Raw genomic sequence first — 17,828 nt, 5'->3', positions numbered from 1 at the left:
ACAAGTCAAATACTATGCAAAGTTTGTAACTAATGATGTTTTTTCCACTTAAGTTTTTTCTCTCATTTCTTACATTTTCTTCAATTTCAACATATTAGGATATGAAAACACCTTCTCACCTTCACTTCTTCACTGCAGTGGGAACAAACAGAATATGTATAACTTCTTATATAAAAGGCTACTTAGGGTAAGGTGTTGTGTGTTAGAGCACGCAATGAATCTTGTATTTTTATTTTATGTTGTCTAGTAAAGGTATCAAACAGCAATTAATGAGCAGTCATAGAGACTTAGCTGTATGGAGCATATGTTGCTTCACCCTTTAAGTTGGCAGCATTCTAGCCAATTCTATTCCATCTCCCTAGTGGGAAAATTATCTCTTGGGTTCCATTTTGTTGTTTGAATAAAAGAGGCATCTCTTAAATACATGCTTTTTATCAGTTTGCAATGCAGCCTTTGAAGCTTTCCTGTTAGTTGTTACTATCTGTAGTGAGGGAAGAGTGCAGAAGAGGTTGTAAAATATTTTGTGCTCTTATGTAAACTGAGACATCCTCTATTCCACAAAACCCGTTCCATTTCTGTTCCTCTGTGTGCCTGGAATGCATGCATTCAAGTCACTGCATGAGGGAAGTAATGTTATGCATAATTATGTGTTGTTTGTAGCATGATATCTGATTTGAAAAGCACAGATTTGGTATCTAGTTAATGTGAAGGGTAGCAGATGTGATGACCAAGAAAACACTTTGATGGTGGTGCTGCACTGAAGATAAATACTCAGTTGCCTAGTTGAAAACACACGTTTTCCAATTAAGTTCTAATTGTGGATAAATAAACTTGTGGTGGTTGTCTCAGGTGTGAAACCCTTACAGCTCATGTAAGCTGAGTAAGTTCTTGCAACTGCCTGCTCTTTTAGCTAAACTTGTTGGGAGTCCTGGTGCAAATGAGTCTGGATTGAGTTTAAAAGCAAAGTGTGAGATTGCCCAAATTCAGTCATAATGACCCACTGGGTATGGGTCTGGTAACTGTCTCTGTACTACAAGCCAAACAGAGAGGGACCTGGGGGTGCTGATTGACAGCTGCCTAAACATGAGCCAGCAGTGTGCCCAGGTGGCCAAGAAGGCCAATGGCATCCTGGCCTGCATTAGGAATAGTGTGGCCAGCAGGAGCAGGGAAGTCATTGTGCCCCTGTACTCTGCATTGGTTAGGCCACACCTTGAGTACTGTGTCCAGTTCTGGGCCACTCAGTTTGGAAAGGACATTGAGACACTTGAACGTGTCCAGAGAAGGTCAACAAGGCTGGTGAGAGGCCTTGAGCACAAGCCCTATAAGGAGGGGCTGAGGGAGCTGGGATTGTTTAGCCTGGAGAAGAGGAGGCTCAGGGGTGACCTCATTGCCCTCTACAACTACCTGAAAGGTGGTTGTAGCCAGGAAGGGGTTGGTCTCTTCTCTCTAGCAACCAGCACCAGAACAAGGGGACACAGTCTCAAGCTACGCCAGAGAAAGTTTAGGCTCAAGGTGAGGAGAAAGTTCTTCACGGAGAGAGTCGTTCGTCATTGGAATGTGCTGCCCAGGGAGATGGTGGAGTCACCGTCCCTGAAGGTGTTCAAGAGGGGATTGGATGTGGCACTTGGTGCCATGGTCTAGTCGTGAGGTCTGTGGTGGCAGGTTGGACTTGATGATCTTTGAGGTCTCTTCCAACCTTGGTGATACTATGAAGCTCCATGTAGCCATAACTGAGCTGCAATGGTGCCAACTCTAGTTTGAACACATTACATTTACAGTTTGGGAATGTGCTGTTACTGTGGAGGTCTCTTTTTAGCACTGTCCAGTGGTATAGATCATAGGCGTGAAAAGCATTAGATAAAAAGGAGCTTGGAATGGACATCAAGTCATCTCTCTCTGCCCTCTAAAGAAATCAGTTTCTACACTCTGCAAAGGCAGGTTTACCAAATATATTTCTGTTATGTATAGAATTTTGCATTTTGAGTTTGTTTTTTTATCTGTGTCATAATCCATCTTGCCAGGTTTTTAATGCACCTTCAGTAGAAAGTTTTAAAGTGAAAGCTGTATGAGCAAAGGATTGGCTCCTCTCTTTCCCACTTTGCCTTTCTCTCCCCAAATCCTCTCTTTCTCTGATGTATTTAGGCTGTACAGGAAAAATATTTTAATGTGTACTGTTCTTACATGGTCTTGTATCTTGATTAATAAATTAAGTGCTTTCTACATGAGAGACAAAGTCTCATATTAATATTAAATTACAGTATCATCCTGTAGTCAAGTTTATATGGAACAGTCTTGCTGAGAAATCTAAGGTACCTGCCTTTCTTTGAACAGAAGAAAATAGTAGGTGTTTGCATATTTGTTTATAAGCATTGATGTATGTGATTTCTTTTAGTCTAAAATCTCACTCTGTTTTAAATGTGCATATTTTAAAGCTGAGTGAAGAAATTTGATCAATCTTCATTGTCAGCACTAGTGGAGAAGGAGGAGAATGGGGCATCTATGAAACATATTTTTAAATGTCCACAGTTCTAAAGGTTAACCATAACACTTTCATAGATACATGCCACTTGTCTTTCCAAGGAACTACAAGTTCAGTGCATCTGTGTTGATGCTTTTATAAGTTTATCAGAAGTAATGTGTGGAAATTGTTGACCTTATTAAGTCTCTGCAGGACTGTTAACTTGTAGTTGGTTCTTGTGGAAACAGACTAAGTCTTATGCACAACCAGGTGGCTACCCTAGGGGACTTTTGCTGTATGGATATAATGTTATTTCCAACATTTTTGTTGTGCTTTTTTGGGTAAATACGAAAGACAATCTTCAGAATTAGTAAGCTAATACACCAAACTGCATCATACTGTCCTGGGGTTTGGTTTTGGAGTAGCATTTTCTTGAGTAATTGCAGGCTGCCACTAAAACATTGCCGTGGACTGAAATTTGCTTAGGCAAGGTATTTTCAAGGAAATGCAGAATAGTTAATGTGTGAGAGGAAATGGAAGTGCTGTGGGATTCTTCTCCTGCTGAAAGCTGACAGCATTCTGGCAAGGTGACAGTTAATGGGACAAATGTATTATTAGCTTCCTCATTAGTAATAGAAATCTGGAATCTTCATCCTGCCTTTCTTTCCATATGTACTCCTGCAAAAACGCAAGGAAATGGAACAAAATGTGAAATTTCAGGCAGGCAAGTTTATCTGATAGAGCTTAATCATGTTTTAATGAAAAACATTGCAGGCATACATTGTGTCAGAAGCTTGAAAGTCTGACAGTTGCTGAATTTAATATTTAGTTTAATATTTAAAGACTAAGACTTTTGGTGCTGTGGATCTTTGAAGATAGACTTCATAAGACTCATCACCAGTAAATTAGCAGAGAGGATGAAATGAAGTCTTTGGCTTTCTTCTGGATGCTGTGTTTGGAAGGCTGGACAATACCAGCCGCTTCTAAGAATACCAGGCGCTTCTGAGGCTGCTTTCATGAGAGATGAAGAGACGGGGACCACAGTGGATTCTGAGCTAAGTGGGGAAAAAAGCACTGGAAGTAAGCTTGCTTATAAAATGAGAGGCTTATGCTTTCCATGGTTAATGGACAAAACTGTGTAGATGTTGTAAGAGACTTTGAGACGTGGGGTGCAGAGGAGATGGACATCAAGGCAAATTCATGCTGAGGAAGCTATATTGGCCAGATGAAATGCCAGAGGGCTGGAGGCAAGGGTATGTATGTTCCGTGACCTCTGTGGTGTGCTATTTCTGCTGATCCAAGTGCCTTTTGTCCAAGTGGATGATTTACACCCCATAATAACTCACCATACAAAATGTACAAGAGATGGCTTTTCTGAGAACTGACTCCAGTTCTTCTCAAGCTCATTAAGTCAATTCTGTGCTTCAGGAGCATGTATTCAAAATGAAGAGGTAGATGATGCCTCTTGATAACACAGTGGAGGCTGATAGTGTTTGATGGGGCTGCAAAAAAAGGAATGATAATTCAGGTGCAAGTGAAGATACTCCTCCTTTCTCACTCCAGGATACCTCTACCTCCTTCTCATTTAGTTGTTCTTGCCTATTGCTGTTTATATAATCTTTCTCTCCTATCTATGGTCTGGGGTGCTTTGAATTCTTTCTCTGCTTTGGTCATTATTATAAGCCTACACTTAGCACGTGTGTCACAAATCTCATGTGAAGCTTATGGGTGCCGACCTCATGGATAATGGGAAAGCAACCACTTACAGTTCTGATTGTGTGTGCTTGAGCATATCTTTAGCTAGATGAAAAATTTTAAGGTTTGTTTCTAAGTTGTGCAATAGACTGATACATGTGTTCAGCTAACCGCTATGGTATCATCATCCTTCTCATGTTTTGAACTGTGCTGACCGTCAGGACTCTGAATAATGGTAAACAAGAATACCCTAATCCAAAGTAGACTTCTGGGCTTTTTTTTTGTGCACATTGAGATACAAGACACAACACTACACATATTAGTCCTTAAGAGTAAAACATTAAATTTGGAATGGTGCTTTAGAGTTGCCCTATGCAGATGTGTATTGAAGTGCTTCCCTGCTATATCTGAGTGTTTGGTTTTATTCCACTTTTACTGCTTTTTTACTCTTGCATTACATTCTGACTTGAAATTTCTCAGAAGTTAAACATTTTTCCTACTACTTTTTCTTTACCAGAAATCAGTCTCTTCTTTTAAATAGTGCCTTAGTGCAAGTACAGAAGTTGGGTTTTGCTGTGTGTAAGAGCAGGGCTGTTTGCTTTTACTTGCTTCTTGCTGTAAGGCATGGGGTGCAGAAGAGATGGACAGTCTTTACACTGCTAAATCCTTCTCTCCAGTCTTGCTCTTTACTCGTTTCCTAGGACTTGGAAATATTGCCAAATAGTGGTCTGAGAAACTTTTAGTTATCAGTCAGATGTATGGGTCAAGGGTAGCAGGGGGATCTGCTCAGAATGCCCACAGCTATTGTTAAGAACATCTGTTTTAAGGAAGAGTTATTTAACAAGTTTTATGACTAAGGGGGAAGTATTCACTGGCATTGTACTTCATTTCGTTAATAGTTAAATACATACTCTGGCGCTTGAAAACTGAAATTTTTCAGCTTCAGATACAGTGCAGTGTAGACTGTTCAGTATTATTCAGATATAATGTGAGGTGTGTTTTCTAACATTTTGGAGAGTCCAGTAGCAGAGAAAAACTTTAAACCATAATCTGATAGTGCTTTTAAATAATGCACTTTTTTCCCCCTGGTTTATTTCATTATTCTTTACTTTTTGGGGGGTTCGCTTGGTTTTTTGCTTGTTTTTTCGTGACTGAGCTCAGTTGGTGAATTTTTCAGCAGAGTAGAGGCACATTTAATTATGTCTGATTGTCACTGAATCATGTCCCTTAAGTCATTATCTTTTTTTAGATAATCATTGTAATTAAACCATTGACAGCAGGAGTTTGTATTTTGTGTGGAATTGATAGGAATGTAAAAATTCTTTGGAGTAGAACTTCAGACTTTAACTCTTACACAGCATCACATTTCAGGGCATTTAGCTTTAGGAATCTGTGTTGGAGTAGGTTCTCTTTTAAAATCTTTAGTACAACTAAAAATATGCAGATATCTTACATGTTTAATGTAAATGGCTTTTGCTTGTTGAAGCAGGTGTTTCATCTTTTTTATTTTTACCTAAGAATAAGCAAAGATTTATTTTATCTTTTAAATTACTATTGTGAATTTTAAAGTGGTTAGTAAATACAAATTTCCCCATACCAGTTGTCACACATTTTACAGTAGGGAATATACAGCAAGTCAGAAAGCTTTAAGGCAATAAATATTAGTTGATAATACCATGTATAGTATCCATGTAAAATGTGTTATTGTGAAGTAATTATTTTCTAAAACAATACTTCTGTCAAGATCCTATTTGCTTTATTTGACCTTTTGATCCTATGAAGCTTACCAAATGGAAAGAAAATGTAATTAAACAGTTGGCTTTGTCTATTCCAAATATTGATTGTTAAATGGAAAGTTGTCAACCTTGGATGCAGTCCTTCCTGCATTGGTTTCTGAGAAATTATTCAAAGTGAAGTACGAAACTTTCATTATCTTGATGCTTATACCAATGAGCAGAGTTCTACCTCTTAAGCTGTTCTAGCTAATCCTGCATTGAGTATAACTGTGTCTTAATACAGTTTTAGTGGATAAAGTCAATAGTGTGGGGTTTTTGTCTCAGCTGATGAACAGATGTAAGAGTGTCTTCATTCTTCATTCTTTTTCTGATTAAAAATGTTGTTTGGCTGATTTCATACCTTCCACGATAAACTTTCTCCTAATTCAGGGATTGTTCTGGTCATTGTGTATTTGTTGGGCATCTTTATATCAAAACTTTGTGAGCACATCCCTGAAGAAAGTGTTGAAAAATAGTCCAAAAATGGAGCGGATGGGGAAGAAAGAGCTGGGATTAGTGTTACGTATTGCTAAGAAATTGAACTTTTAGACTCCTTCCAGTAAGCCTACCTCCATCTCATAGAGCTACCATTTACAGTCTAGATCCTTAGCTTATATAGACTTGGGTTTTTTCTTCTAGGCAACAGTTCTTGTCAAGTTATGCCTTCCCTGTCAGTTGGAGAAGGAAGCCTTTAAGACTATTGCTGATAGACCAATACAAGTTACTTTGTCATTTAGTTAAGGGTTTGTGACAGTGACTTATCTTGACACTGTTTTGGAAAATGAGCTTGTTCCATGGATGTTTCTTTTGAGATAAATTTGACTAAGGTAGTGCATTTTTAATTTACAATATGCCAAATAGTTAAAGGTGTGTCCTGTTTAGAACTTCAGGGTGATTTTTATTGCACCTCAGTAGCTGAAATGAATCCAGGTTAGCTAGTTGAAACTGGAGTTGGGTAATTTTACGGATTTTTTTCTTTTTTTAAACAAAGACTTCTACTTGTACCAGATTTGTGATTATTTGTGGAGGGCACATTTGCACTGTCCACGTTTTCAAATCTCTGTTTGAAAATTAAGAAATGTGTGGAAGCTAAGAATCCTTTTGGAGCTGTTGATAATATAGGAAAATGTGCCTTAAGTTAGTAAGAATGGAAGACAGCATGCTATTGCTCCTGAAGAAATGCCTTAATTTCTTTTAGTCAAACAGGACTTTGAACTACTGGACATCTGTTACAAAACCCAAGTAAAAGAAAATTAAAATTGCACAATTAACATCAAAATCCAGGAAATGATACAGTAAAAACCATTTAAATTTTTTTTCTCCTTCATTTTTTTAATGTGTGTGGGGGGGGGGGGTTGGTAGAATATACATCCCTTTTGCTTAATCTCATTCTTTTTACCCCAATGATAATTTGTTCTTAGGGGCTAGTATCAGGGATCTCTGTCAAGACCAGTTTTCATTTTCTGGCCTAGCTTTTGACTCTGTGTTTCACCATCAGTGACAGATGTTCCTTGCAGTTATGACCAAGAGTGCTTTGTTAATTGCAGTAGCTGGAAGACTTGTTTGTTTTGTGACTCTTGTGATTACAGAGTCAGGGAACAGTTTAGGTTGGAAGGGGCCTCTGGACAGTATTTGGTTCAAATTGTTCCCTTGCTGCATATCTGTTTGTGTGTGAAGGGATGGTATTACACTTGGAGCTCTCTGGATGATATGTATGTTCTTGCCTTTTGATCTGTCATTGTAGTCTAAGATTTTTAGTACCATCCATTCATTTTTAATTTTTTTCTTTCTTTTGCCCTTCTGGAATCCTGCTTGAGGAACATTGCTAAAAATAAAACATTTCAGACACATGCCACCTCATTGCTGTAGACCTTAAAAACAACACACATTTGGGACTTAGGGGGAAACATCTTCTATATATTATGATTTTGCCTTTTGTCATATTACATACAGTTACAAAGTCTTTAGTTTTTTCAAATTTTATTTCCTTAGAGATCAGAAGCAAATTTGGATGAAGCAATCTAACTAAGCTGCCGTCATGAGCAGAAGCAAGCGTGACAACAATTTCTACAGTGTTGAAATTGGAGACTCTACTTTCACTGTATTGAAACGATATCAAAACTTAAAACCAATAGGATCAGGAGCACAAGGGATAGTATGGTAAGATTTCTTTAAAATTTTAATTTAACTTTAGATTCTTTTAGTAGAATTTTCTGAGTCCTTTAACTGGTGTGTGTTACTGAGTAGAAGTGTGGTGAGCTACCTTTTGTGTGCACATTGCAATAGTAATTGTTGACTGTTTTCCTCTGCAAGGGCTGTTGCTTTTTACTTGTGTCCCTCCTGCTCAAATTGATGCCCTTCTGTGCAAATTCAGCCAGCTGTGCTGTGTCCCATAAATTAGTGAGGGCAGGGAAGACCTGGATATAGAAACTAATCCTAATCCCAAGGCACATTGTTTATAGTGAAACAAAACACAAATATTCTATATAGTGTTTGATATTTGTAAATGCTTTTACTTCTTGAAATGACTTAAGAGCCTGTTTCAGTTAGTTTCATAATCTAATTAGTCCCTGATACCTATTAATGAACATTTGTGATGCTGAACTCATTGTGATGTGTAAATACCTAATGCAGTTTAGGGAAGTATTGTGACACTTTAATTCTTTGACTGGGAACTCTGCTGTATGGACTGAAGCATCCAGTTGATTTAAGATTGGTGACATGTAGTTGCTATAGCCTCTGTTTCTTGTGCAGTGATACTGCCTCAAAGTGTAAGCTTCATCTGGATTTTTTTTTTTAATGGTCAAGAGGAGATGTAGAGAGGGATGCTTTGATTCCCCTTAAGAGGAGGACAGGAGTACTGATGTGGTTAAAGCTTGCCCATGTCTGCAGCTGATGGGTATGATTCCTGTGATCTGGGTTGCAGTTTTTGTGTCATTTCTTTAAAAAACACATCCAGTTTTATTTGGAGGAATATTAAGGAGACAGCCTAAAGGCCATATCTAATGTTGAAACAGACTAGGGATACCATTATGTATGGGGGGATGCAGAAATCACTGGTGTACGTTGTTCCAATTTTTCCTTTCTTTCATAGTTACTAAAGGTTTTGATGTTGTTTAAAAAATAATCATTCAAGATTATATTCTATGTTGACAACACACTTTTCAAAGTAGCTAGTTGGATTTAGTAGATCTGACTGTTTACTGGCAGATGTTCTTCCTAGGTTTGAGTACCACTCTAGATAAGAGACAAGACAACAGCATTTTCCCTGCTGAAGGTGTTTTAGTAAACTGATAAATACTTCCTGTATCTGTATGATAGTCATCCCTTGTATTGCCTCAGACAGGAAACCTTGCCTTCCTGTCTTGGAAATGTGATCTGTATGGGAGTTGTCCCTAGAGGCAGTCTTTATTAATTAAGCAGCCTGTGTCACTGAATCATATGACAGTCTTGGTATTAGTCTGCAGACAAAATGTTATTCTTTCTTTTTTTACCAAGTAAAAGCCAGTGACACCAAGATTTTAATGCTTTGCTGACCTTTTATTTTTTGTTTCATCTCTATGTTGATGCTCTCATTTTCATGAGACCATTAAGCAACTTTGTAAGTGAAAGCATGGGACCTTTATATAACCTACTTTTCCTCTCCACCATCTCTTTTACTGTGAAGGCTTTACATACAATTGGTGTACTTTCTTGGTGGTTTTGGAAGTGGCCTGTTCTTGAGTGCCACAAGCTCAGTATCTTTAGCAAGATGTTTTAGAAAGCAGAGGTCCTGTATTATTTTGTGGAGATTGTCCTGTCTTCATACTATGAAGCTGGGAAACACTTCTAAATTTTGAATCATTCAACATACAAGGCCACTTTGCTCCCTAAAACATTTAATAATACTGGAAATTGGTTTATTTGTAGACATGAACAGGGTATCTGAAAAAAATGGTAACTCAAAGCTTGAAGGACCTGAGATGTAATAATTTTATTTTTAACTACAGTGCAGCTTATGATGCCATCCTTGAACGAAATGTTGCAATCAAGAAGTTAAGTCGACCATTTCAGAACCAAACCCATGCTAAAAGAGCCTACAGAGAACTTGTTCTTATGAAGTGTGTTAATCATAAAAATGTGAGTACAATGTCCTGTTTTAAGTGTTAAAAAGTTAACTAGGTTATTTTTTGTAAAAGTTGAAATCATTACTTCAGAGGATGGCGTCCTCTGCAGATTAGAGATTTTTCGTTCCATGGTTGTACCTCCATGATGAGTTCCGAAGGATCTTTCAGAGTGTTTATTATTGGCTAGTTTTAATACATGACTAATCTTTCAGTACTCCCTTCAAACCTAGGAAGGGAGTCAATGTTAACATTGCTACATTTTATAAGCTGCTGGGAAATATGAATGCCATGAGTGGTAAGTGCATCCTTGTTTCTGCTGCTCTTGCTAGACAAATAGGAGAAACAAGGCTGTAATAATTTACAGGATTTTTCCTGGTTCATGAATGAGTTAGGAATCTTGTGTTGTTGCAGCAGGAACTGTCTGATATTTACAAAGCTGAGATGTAGACCAGATCATAGAAATGGGAAGAGAAGTGATAAATTTATCAGGAGTGAACTATAGAAAGCTGGTGGTTTTCTTCCTTTAGAGAAAGATGTGTGCAGTTTTCCTCATCTTCCCTTTTAATCCCCCTCCAGCAGTAAGATAAAAATCACCCTGGCTGATATGGAAGGTGAGAATGATACTGTGAGTTACTGTGGCTTTTAGCTACTTGGGAAACTTTAGTATGTTTTCTAAGACAGAGATACTTTATGTGTGGGTTCTTTGATGGAAATTTACCTAACAGCATAATTTGTATGATGCTAACTTATTGCAAGTCTCTCCCTTGAAAAGCAGTAGCTTGACCTATTTCTGCACATCCCATCCTTTCTTAGCAACTGGGAATTGTTCTGAAGCAGCTCTAAGAATCTGTTTTTCTCATTGGGTAGAGTTGTTGCTTCCTCTTTGTCAGTGGCAAAGAGCTGTCTCCTAGGCAGTCTTTTTTAGTTTTTAATTTTTTTTTCTTCATATGCAATAAAAACCTTGTTAGCTCTCTTCAAAAGTAGGAGGCAGGGAAAGACTGACTAGCTTCCTTAGATTTTAAGTTTTGAATATCATCTTGTTAATGCATGCAGAGTATCTCTAAATCATATGATTTGTGTAGGAAAAGTACTCCTCCTAAAATCATTAGTGTCTGTTGCAGCATGTTAGGCCTAGTTGAGCCACTGGGCATTTGTACTGGGAGGTTTGCATCAGAATACTGAGCATTAGCTTTGAAATGTTGACTTTGCCACTTTGCTGTCGCTTTGGTGCGATTATACTTCCTCTCCCACTTTTTACAGATAATCGGCCTACTGAATGTTTTCACACCACAAAAATCCCTGGAAGAATTTCAAGATGTGTAAGTGTGGTTTGAACTAAAGCTGAGAATTCATTTAAAAAATATTCACACAGAAAGATGACCAAGGGAAAGAATGCAATGAAATTGCAGGTTTGTCTGACAATTATTCTTCCCCCCCCCCCCTTTTCTTTTTTTTCTTTTGTTTCCCCATCATAAGCTACATAGTGATGGAGCTCATGGATGCAAATCTCTGCCAAGTGATTCAGATGGAGCTAGACCATGAACGAATGTCCTATCTTCTTTATCAGATGCTGTGTGGCATCAAACATCTTCATTCGGCTGGAATTATACACAGGGTAAGTGCATTTAACTGTATGCATTTTGCATTGCACTGGGTTTTTCCTGGAACATTGAAAGGACAGGAAAAGTGCAGAAAAGGTGACCCATAGCCTGATCTATAGACAGAGACATAAAGCTGAAAGGAAATCATCACACTTAGCCTTTTTCCAGTGTAATTCTGGAATGAACCTTTTGAGTGTTTAAATGATTTGATAATAATCTGCAGAGAGCAAATAAAGATTTTTTGCAGTGAGTTACATTACCTCCTCTAATTCTATATAATGTTCTGTTTTAGTAGTCATGGCAGGAAAAAAATATCTGAAAGCATCCCTGCCTTTATAGTTTTGGTAACCAAACCTGAAATCTCATCTTTTGAAAGAGCTGCCCACTTTATTTCCTCACTTTTAAGATATTTATTCATTACTCTGGTAGTAAGTCTCCAGACAAAAAGATGGTGGTAAAGACCCATAAATGGAACTTTCATACACCTGTGTGTCACAAAGCATTAATTCAGTCTGCCAGCAGGCAAAACTGCTGCTTTTTAAAGGGGTGTGTGTGCTGCAGTCCAGGCAAGAAATTCTGAATTTAGAGTTGCCTATACAGGTTGAACATCTTGTATGTATGTATGTATATGTGCATCTTGTCTCCCATGTAATGTAAACATTGCTGAAACTGTTGAGTTATAAATTTTCAGATCTCATTTCCCCAAATAGCAGGGATTATAAGATTGTATTTCTACAGTTCTGCATTTTTTGTTGTGATTTTATTAGAGAATTTTGATGCAGTAAATATAATTTCATGTATTCATGTGTAATACTTTCAGTCTTTACCACACAGTCTTCCTCATGGGTATTGTACACAACAAGGCAAATCACAAACAGCAGTTCTGAGTGCTACCACAAGTACTGCTTGCCTAATTCAGTACTTCACCTCAATGTGCCTGGTGTGTTGAGCAGCTTGTAGGCTGGGTCCTGTTCAGTATGCTGATTTCCTTCATGGGAACTGAGGCAATTCTTTGAGTAGAGAATACAGGTTGAAAGGTCAAAAACTGCTTCTTTTTACTTAGCCTCATTCTGGTGAGGAGCTCAGGGGGGGAAGGTGAAGACTTCCTTTTTACATACAGTGTGCCCTAACTGCTGTGTTTGAAACAGAAGGGTGAATGAAGGTAGGCAAAACCATTGTCTGCAAGCAGGCATTGCACCCTGTGCTGCTTGGTGTGCACATGGGCATGAAGTCAGGTCAGGGGACGTCTTCCTTTGTTCTGGGAATGATAGGCAAAACTAGGTTACCTCACTTGCTACAGTTGTGGCATAGGATTGATATTATGCAGCATTTTGTGTCCTAATGCACATGCCTGTGGGATTGAGATAACTTTCTGGTCTCTTCAGTACATGTATTTGTAAGTTTAGTGCTGTGGGTTTTCCTTGGTATTTTTTATTTCTGGCAAATTGTGCATTATATGGAGGTGTTAGAGTACATAATGTATCTGTGAATCTTAGCACAGGCAGGAGGGAACTTATAACATGCTTCAAAAGCAGGCATTAAGCTTGTAGAAGTCATGGATACATGTAAATATTCATGTGTTTAGAGAAAAGTAAATACTCAGGTAGCTGTTGGGCAGGAGTAAAGACAGCTTCAAGGATAGAATTCTTTCCCCTGTAAGTACAGGTGAGGTCTTTGAAACTCTTCTTACTGTGCAGTAATCCAAAGTTCAAGGGTAATTTACTCCAAAGAGACTATAGATACAATTGCTATTTAAATAGTAACATACGTATGCATGAATGCTTTTGAAGGATGTGGGCAGATACATTTCACTTGCATGTCTTCATGCTAGACCTTCAACTGACAGCTTCTTCTCAGACTTTGTTAGAAGAATAAGTGTGTACAGGCAAAATATTTTCATTACTTACCTGTATGCGTTATGCCTTTGTACTTCAAGGTGTAAAGTATCAAAATCATGTTTCTCTGTGGAACAACTTAGGACTTCAGAAGAAGAGGAAGGCATGCTTGAAAAAGGACGTATTTCATATGGACTGATTAACTGCAATAGTAACTCCTTATTCCTCTCAACTGGCCGTCAAGCACCACTGTTCTTAATGTCTAAAGCTAATTACTTTGAAACTCCTTAACCAAGCTTCACTAGTGTGGCTGCCTGTGGTGTATCCTCTCTATCAATCTAGTGCACTTCTTTAGTGTCATTCAGAGTTTTAGGCTCTTTTTAGTGTTAGTAGTTTCACATATTTTAACTGTGTTCTCCTCCTTCTAACACAGCTGCAATAACCTCAGTAACTTTTTTCAAAGTTTGCTGAGTGAGGTAAATTACAACATTCTCTATATGTGCCTGTAGCACTGAGTATTGCCTACCATTAGAAGGGTTTTCATAGCAATCTAGAGGCGTGGAACAAGGCAGAGATCAAATAATTTCAGACAATTTCACCTAAAAGTTGTGTGGAGCATGTTTGGTGGCCACATGAGTGGATAAAGATTGAATATTGTTAGAGAGTTCACTATAGCTGTGCATTGACTTTAACAGATGTTGGCAACTGAAGACTACTGTGTTCAAAACATTTTGCAGAGATGGAGTTTCCAACAAGTGCAGAAGTACACATTCATTTTTATTTTGCAGTCTGAGGGGGATGAATGATTAGCATTGCTGAGTTTTGCTTCACTGACTTCCTGAAGGACACAAAGGGTCTCATTAGTCTTGCCTGGAGGCTCTGAAACATTGTATTCTGCCTGATATTGAGTACATAACAAAGGTGCCTAATTATGGAAGACCTTCACACAAATCTTTAGAAAAGAAAAAGCCTACAGAGGCCATGAATTACTCTTTCCCTCTAGTGGGAGAACAGCCATAAATAATCTCTGATTTTTAGGGACTGACCTTTTACATTTTTAAGGTTAGGCAAGATATCTTCTGCTATGTATTCCGGATGTATTTATACAGCCTGACTAACCAGATCACTTTTATAGGAGCTTTTGAGTCCTTATTTATTTAAAAGATATGCGGTATTGGCTCTCTGTGAATTTACATGCAGTGTCAGTCAGCTCTTGACTCCATCATTTTGAAGGACAGTTCTGTATTCCAAATTACAACATGTTCCTAGATCTCATGACAACTACATGACATTTAGAGATTAATGATGGACTTTATGCTGCAAGCTTTTGTTTTTTGTCCTCATAGATACTTTTTTTCCTTGAAAAGGGAAGATCTCTTAACATTTTCAATGTTAATTCTGCAGCTTTTGGGAGGATGAATGTAGTTAATACTAGGATCATGCACCTGGGATTCTGAAATTAAAATCCTCCAAATAATAGAAGTGTGCAAAATAAAGCTGATAATAAACAGGATTGTAGCAGAATCTGAAACATGCATATCAAATAGTGGAATGCCTTATAATACTTGAATTAATTTGTGCTATTTGTGAATCTGTTAAGCCAGAGTTGTCTGCAGGGTCTGTGTGTGATTTGGAAGTGCATGTGTAAGTATGCAAGACTTTTAATTATCCATTGAAATACAATTTTTCTGGAATGCCTGTGATTTTCTCTCTTTAATGCAGCTTTCTTAGCTTTCTCAGGAGTTTGCTGAAAGCCATTAAAGTGCAAATGAATGCTACATGTATCTTGCAGATAGCCGTCTATGAAACAGTGAAGGATAGGGCTACTTACAAAATGCCTGCAGCTCAGATGCTGGAGTTCTCTGTCACATCTTGGGCTTTTCTCTGATTAATCTTAGTGAAGTGTAGGCAGCAAGGTTTCAAGCCTTATATATGTTGGCTTGTGTGCTATGAATGATTTTACGATGACAAAGTTATTCTGAAGTTACTCTGTAATTTGCTCTGTGACATTCAGTTGTGTGTAAGATTTTCCCGAGATAATGACCAAGTATGCTTGTGTAGTGTCTGTATAAATAGATGTTGTAAAGCCACTGTTGTCAATGTGGTTTTAGGGTTCAATTGAAGGGAAATATAGTTACCAAGTTTCTAACTGATCTGAAGCTGTATCAATACAATGACTGTGTTAGTTTCTGGCGGTTTTTCAATGGTGCCCTTTTGGGTTTGGTCACCAAAATTTGATTTGTACTCAAATCTTAAATGGAAAACTAAGTTTCTTTGTGCATGGGAATTGCTTTCCTGTTCAAAGAAACATCTGTGTTGGCTCAAGAGAGGTAATGCAGGCTCAACTAGCAAAGAAATCTTTTAGTTTTTGCATCCATATTATAATTGTAATAATTCCCATATCGAAGTGGTTATTGCATCCAGTTATTCCAGCAATTGTCATGTAACTTGTAATTGTACCATTGTTCCAGTGAGCAGTTTCTAGACCTTTTCTCAGAGCTAACATTTCTTACTAACCTCAATTTATTTCAGATGTTGCTAACCTGTGTTGTAATGCTGGTTTTATTTTCCTTCTTTAATTGCTATATACATCTACAGGCACAATAAGGGAATTAATTCTGTAGTCTTCTTAATGCACATGCATTAATGTGACGGGAAAAGAAACTGCAGATATAGCAATAATTTTAGATGTATTTGTGGGGCTTAATGTCAGCAGTATTATCTTCTTTAACATGTGAACCACAGAGTACTATGTGCTTGTCTTAGCAGTCATATATGATGTTTCTTTTTAAAGGATTTAAAGCCCAGTAATATAGTAGTAAAGTCAGACTGCACTTTGAAGATTCTTGACTTTGGACTGGCCAGAACTGCAGGAACTAGTTTTATGATGACGCCTTATGTAGTGACTCGTTACTACAGAGCACCAGAGGTCATCCTAGGGATGGGATACAAAGAAAACGGTCAGCAAATATAGTCTTTCTTTGGCATAGCTTGATTTTATTTATTTTTTTTTTCTGTTTGGCACACCACATTTTACATGTTAATGTTTTTTTCAAGGTGTAGAAATTTTATAAGTTAGTCTTGTGACCAAAATGCAGATTCTGGATACGCCAATTGTTTATTCAGCTCAACTCATTAGAAATGTTTGCATTTAATAGGAAAAAAAAAAATTGAGGGCCTTGTTTGTTTAAAAATTCAAATAAGTTGTTTGGTGGATGAAATTTCATCCAGGAAGAACTGGAAATATGTTTTCATAAATATGTGGTATGTACCTTGATACAGCTTCACCTGACTTTATTTCTAATGAAGATGTAAATTAGAATTCATCAGTAAATGTGTGTCCAAAATTTAATGTTTAACTATATTCCATATAGCCTTTCAGGATGTAGGTTGCTTAAAGGCTAGAGGAACAAACCAGCTCAAACTGGCATTACTTTTGGTTAAAACCAACCTACTTGAAACCTGTTGCACTAAGTTCTTAATTAATGTTACTGAAGAAAAATTCAGTATTATACTTGAGATAAGAATGCAGAGAGTACTGTTATGTAGCATCATAGGTTCTTTGAGGTCCATGACAAATTCCAAGGTAATTTGGTTTGGTCCATCTGTTTGCAAACATTTTCCTCCTTCTTACACTCTCCCTGTGGTCCTCTCTCAGTATCTCCTAGATTGAGGAAAGGATACAGCATTTGAGGAAAACACATGACCAAGTACATTACATCTTCTGAATGAAACAGCTAGTCTCTTTAAGAAACAAAAATAACTTGTCATTCCTGAAATCCTGTTGTGGCAGCCCCAGTTCTGCTGCCATTTCACTGATCTGCTGTCTGTGTGGTCAGTTCAGCTCACTTGGTGTTTTCACCTCAGGCAGGCACAGAGGTCTCTGCTGATGGTTTTTTTTCAAACCCTCACTGATTTAGTCCTCTAGTAAGGCTCATGAGATGCTGTGATACTTGAGGCTTTGTTAGCTATCTCCTGGTGAAGTGAGGCATGTCTTCTCAGGTTACTGATGAAACTGGGGCTTGCTCTGCTTTTTACAATTCTTAAAATAGTCTGCAAACTTGCCTGGTAACTGCATACTAATACAGCAAGTAACTTCAGGTCATGTGTAAATGATAACTGCTGTGTGCAGAGAGAGCTGATTTTGTTGTCATTTATAAAAGCCAAGAAGAATAACATCTATTGGTGATGACCGTGAAAGAAGCTAGCTCAAAGGAATGAGGCTGTGGGACATTAATTTCTGTTTGGACTGTTAGTGTGCATAAGAGGATGTACAATCCTTCTAATGGCCTCCATGGCTATTTTTCCTTTAACTGTGAAGTCAGAGGCAGAATGGAGTAAACTGAAAGCTAAAAAAA

At 37.8% G+C, this 17,828-nt stretch overlaps 1 protein-coding gene across 5 annotated transcripts in view; it reads left to right on the top strand.

Moving 5' to 3' along the window:
- Window positions 1–17,828, top strand: part of MAPK8 (mitogen-activated protein kinase 8) — a 46,433-nt gene that overhangs the window by 15,682 nt on the left and 12,923 nt on the right. For all 5 annotated transcript variants that reach the window (XM_068166217.1, XM_068166216.1, XM_068166218.1 and 2 more), the window contains exons 2-6: window positions 7,921–8,088; window positions 9,918–10,047; window positions 11,295–11,353; window positions 11,511–11,649; window positions 16,265–16,430. In XM_068166217.1, coding sequence (XP_068022318.1) covers window positions 7,967–8,088; window positions 9,918–10,047; window positions 11,295–11,353; window positions 11,511–11,649; window positions 16,265–16,430 — 616 coding nt within the window. In that variant the 5' untranslated portion in view covers window positions 7,921–7,966. The remainder of the gene's footprint in view (window positions 1–7,920; window positions 8,089–9,917; window positions 10,048–11,294; window positions 11,354–11,510; window positions 11,650–16,264; window positions 16,431–17,828) is intronic.

This window comes from Melanerpes formicivorus, unplaced genomic scaffold (assembly GCF_026170545.1).
Source record: "Melanerpes formicivorus ecotype bairdi unplaced genomic scaffold, bMelFor1.0.p_v2 SCAF_98, whole genome shotgun sequence".
NCBI classification, from domain to species: domain Eukaryota; kingdom Metazoa; phylum Chordata; class Aves; order Piciformes; family Picidae; genus Melanerpes; species Melanerpes formicivorus.
Note: the sequence above shows the minus strand (reverse complement) of the source record. Positions and strands in the feature narration are given on the sequence as shown.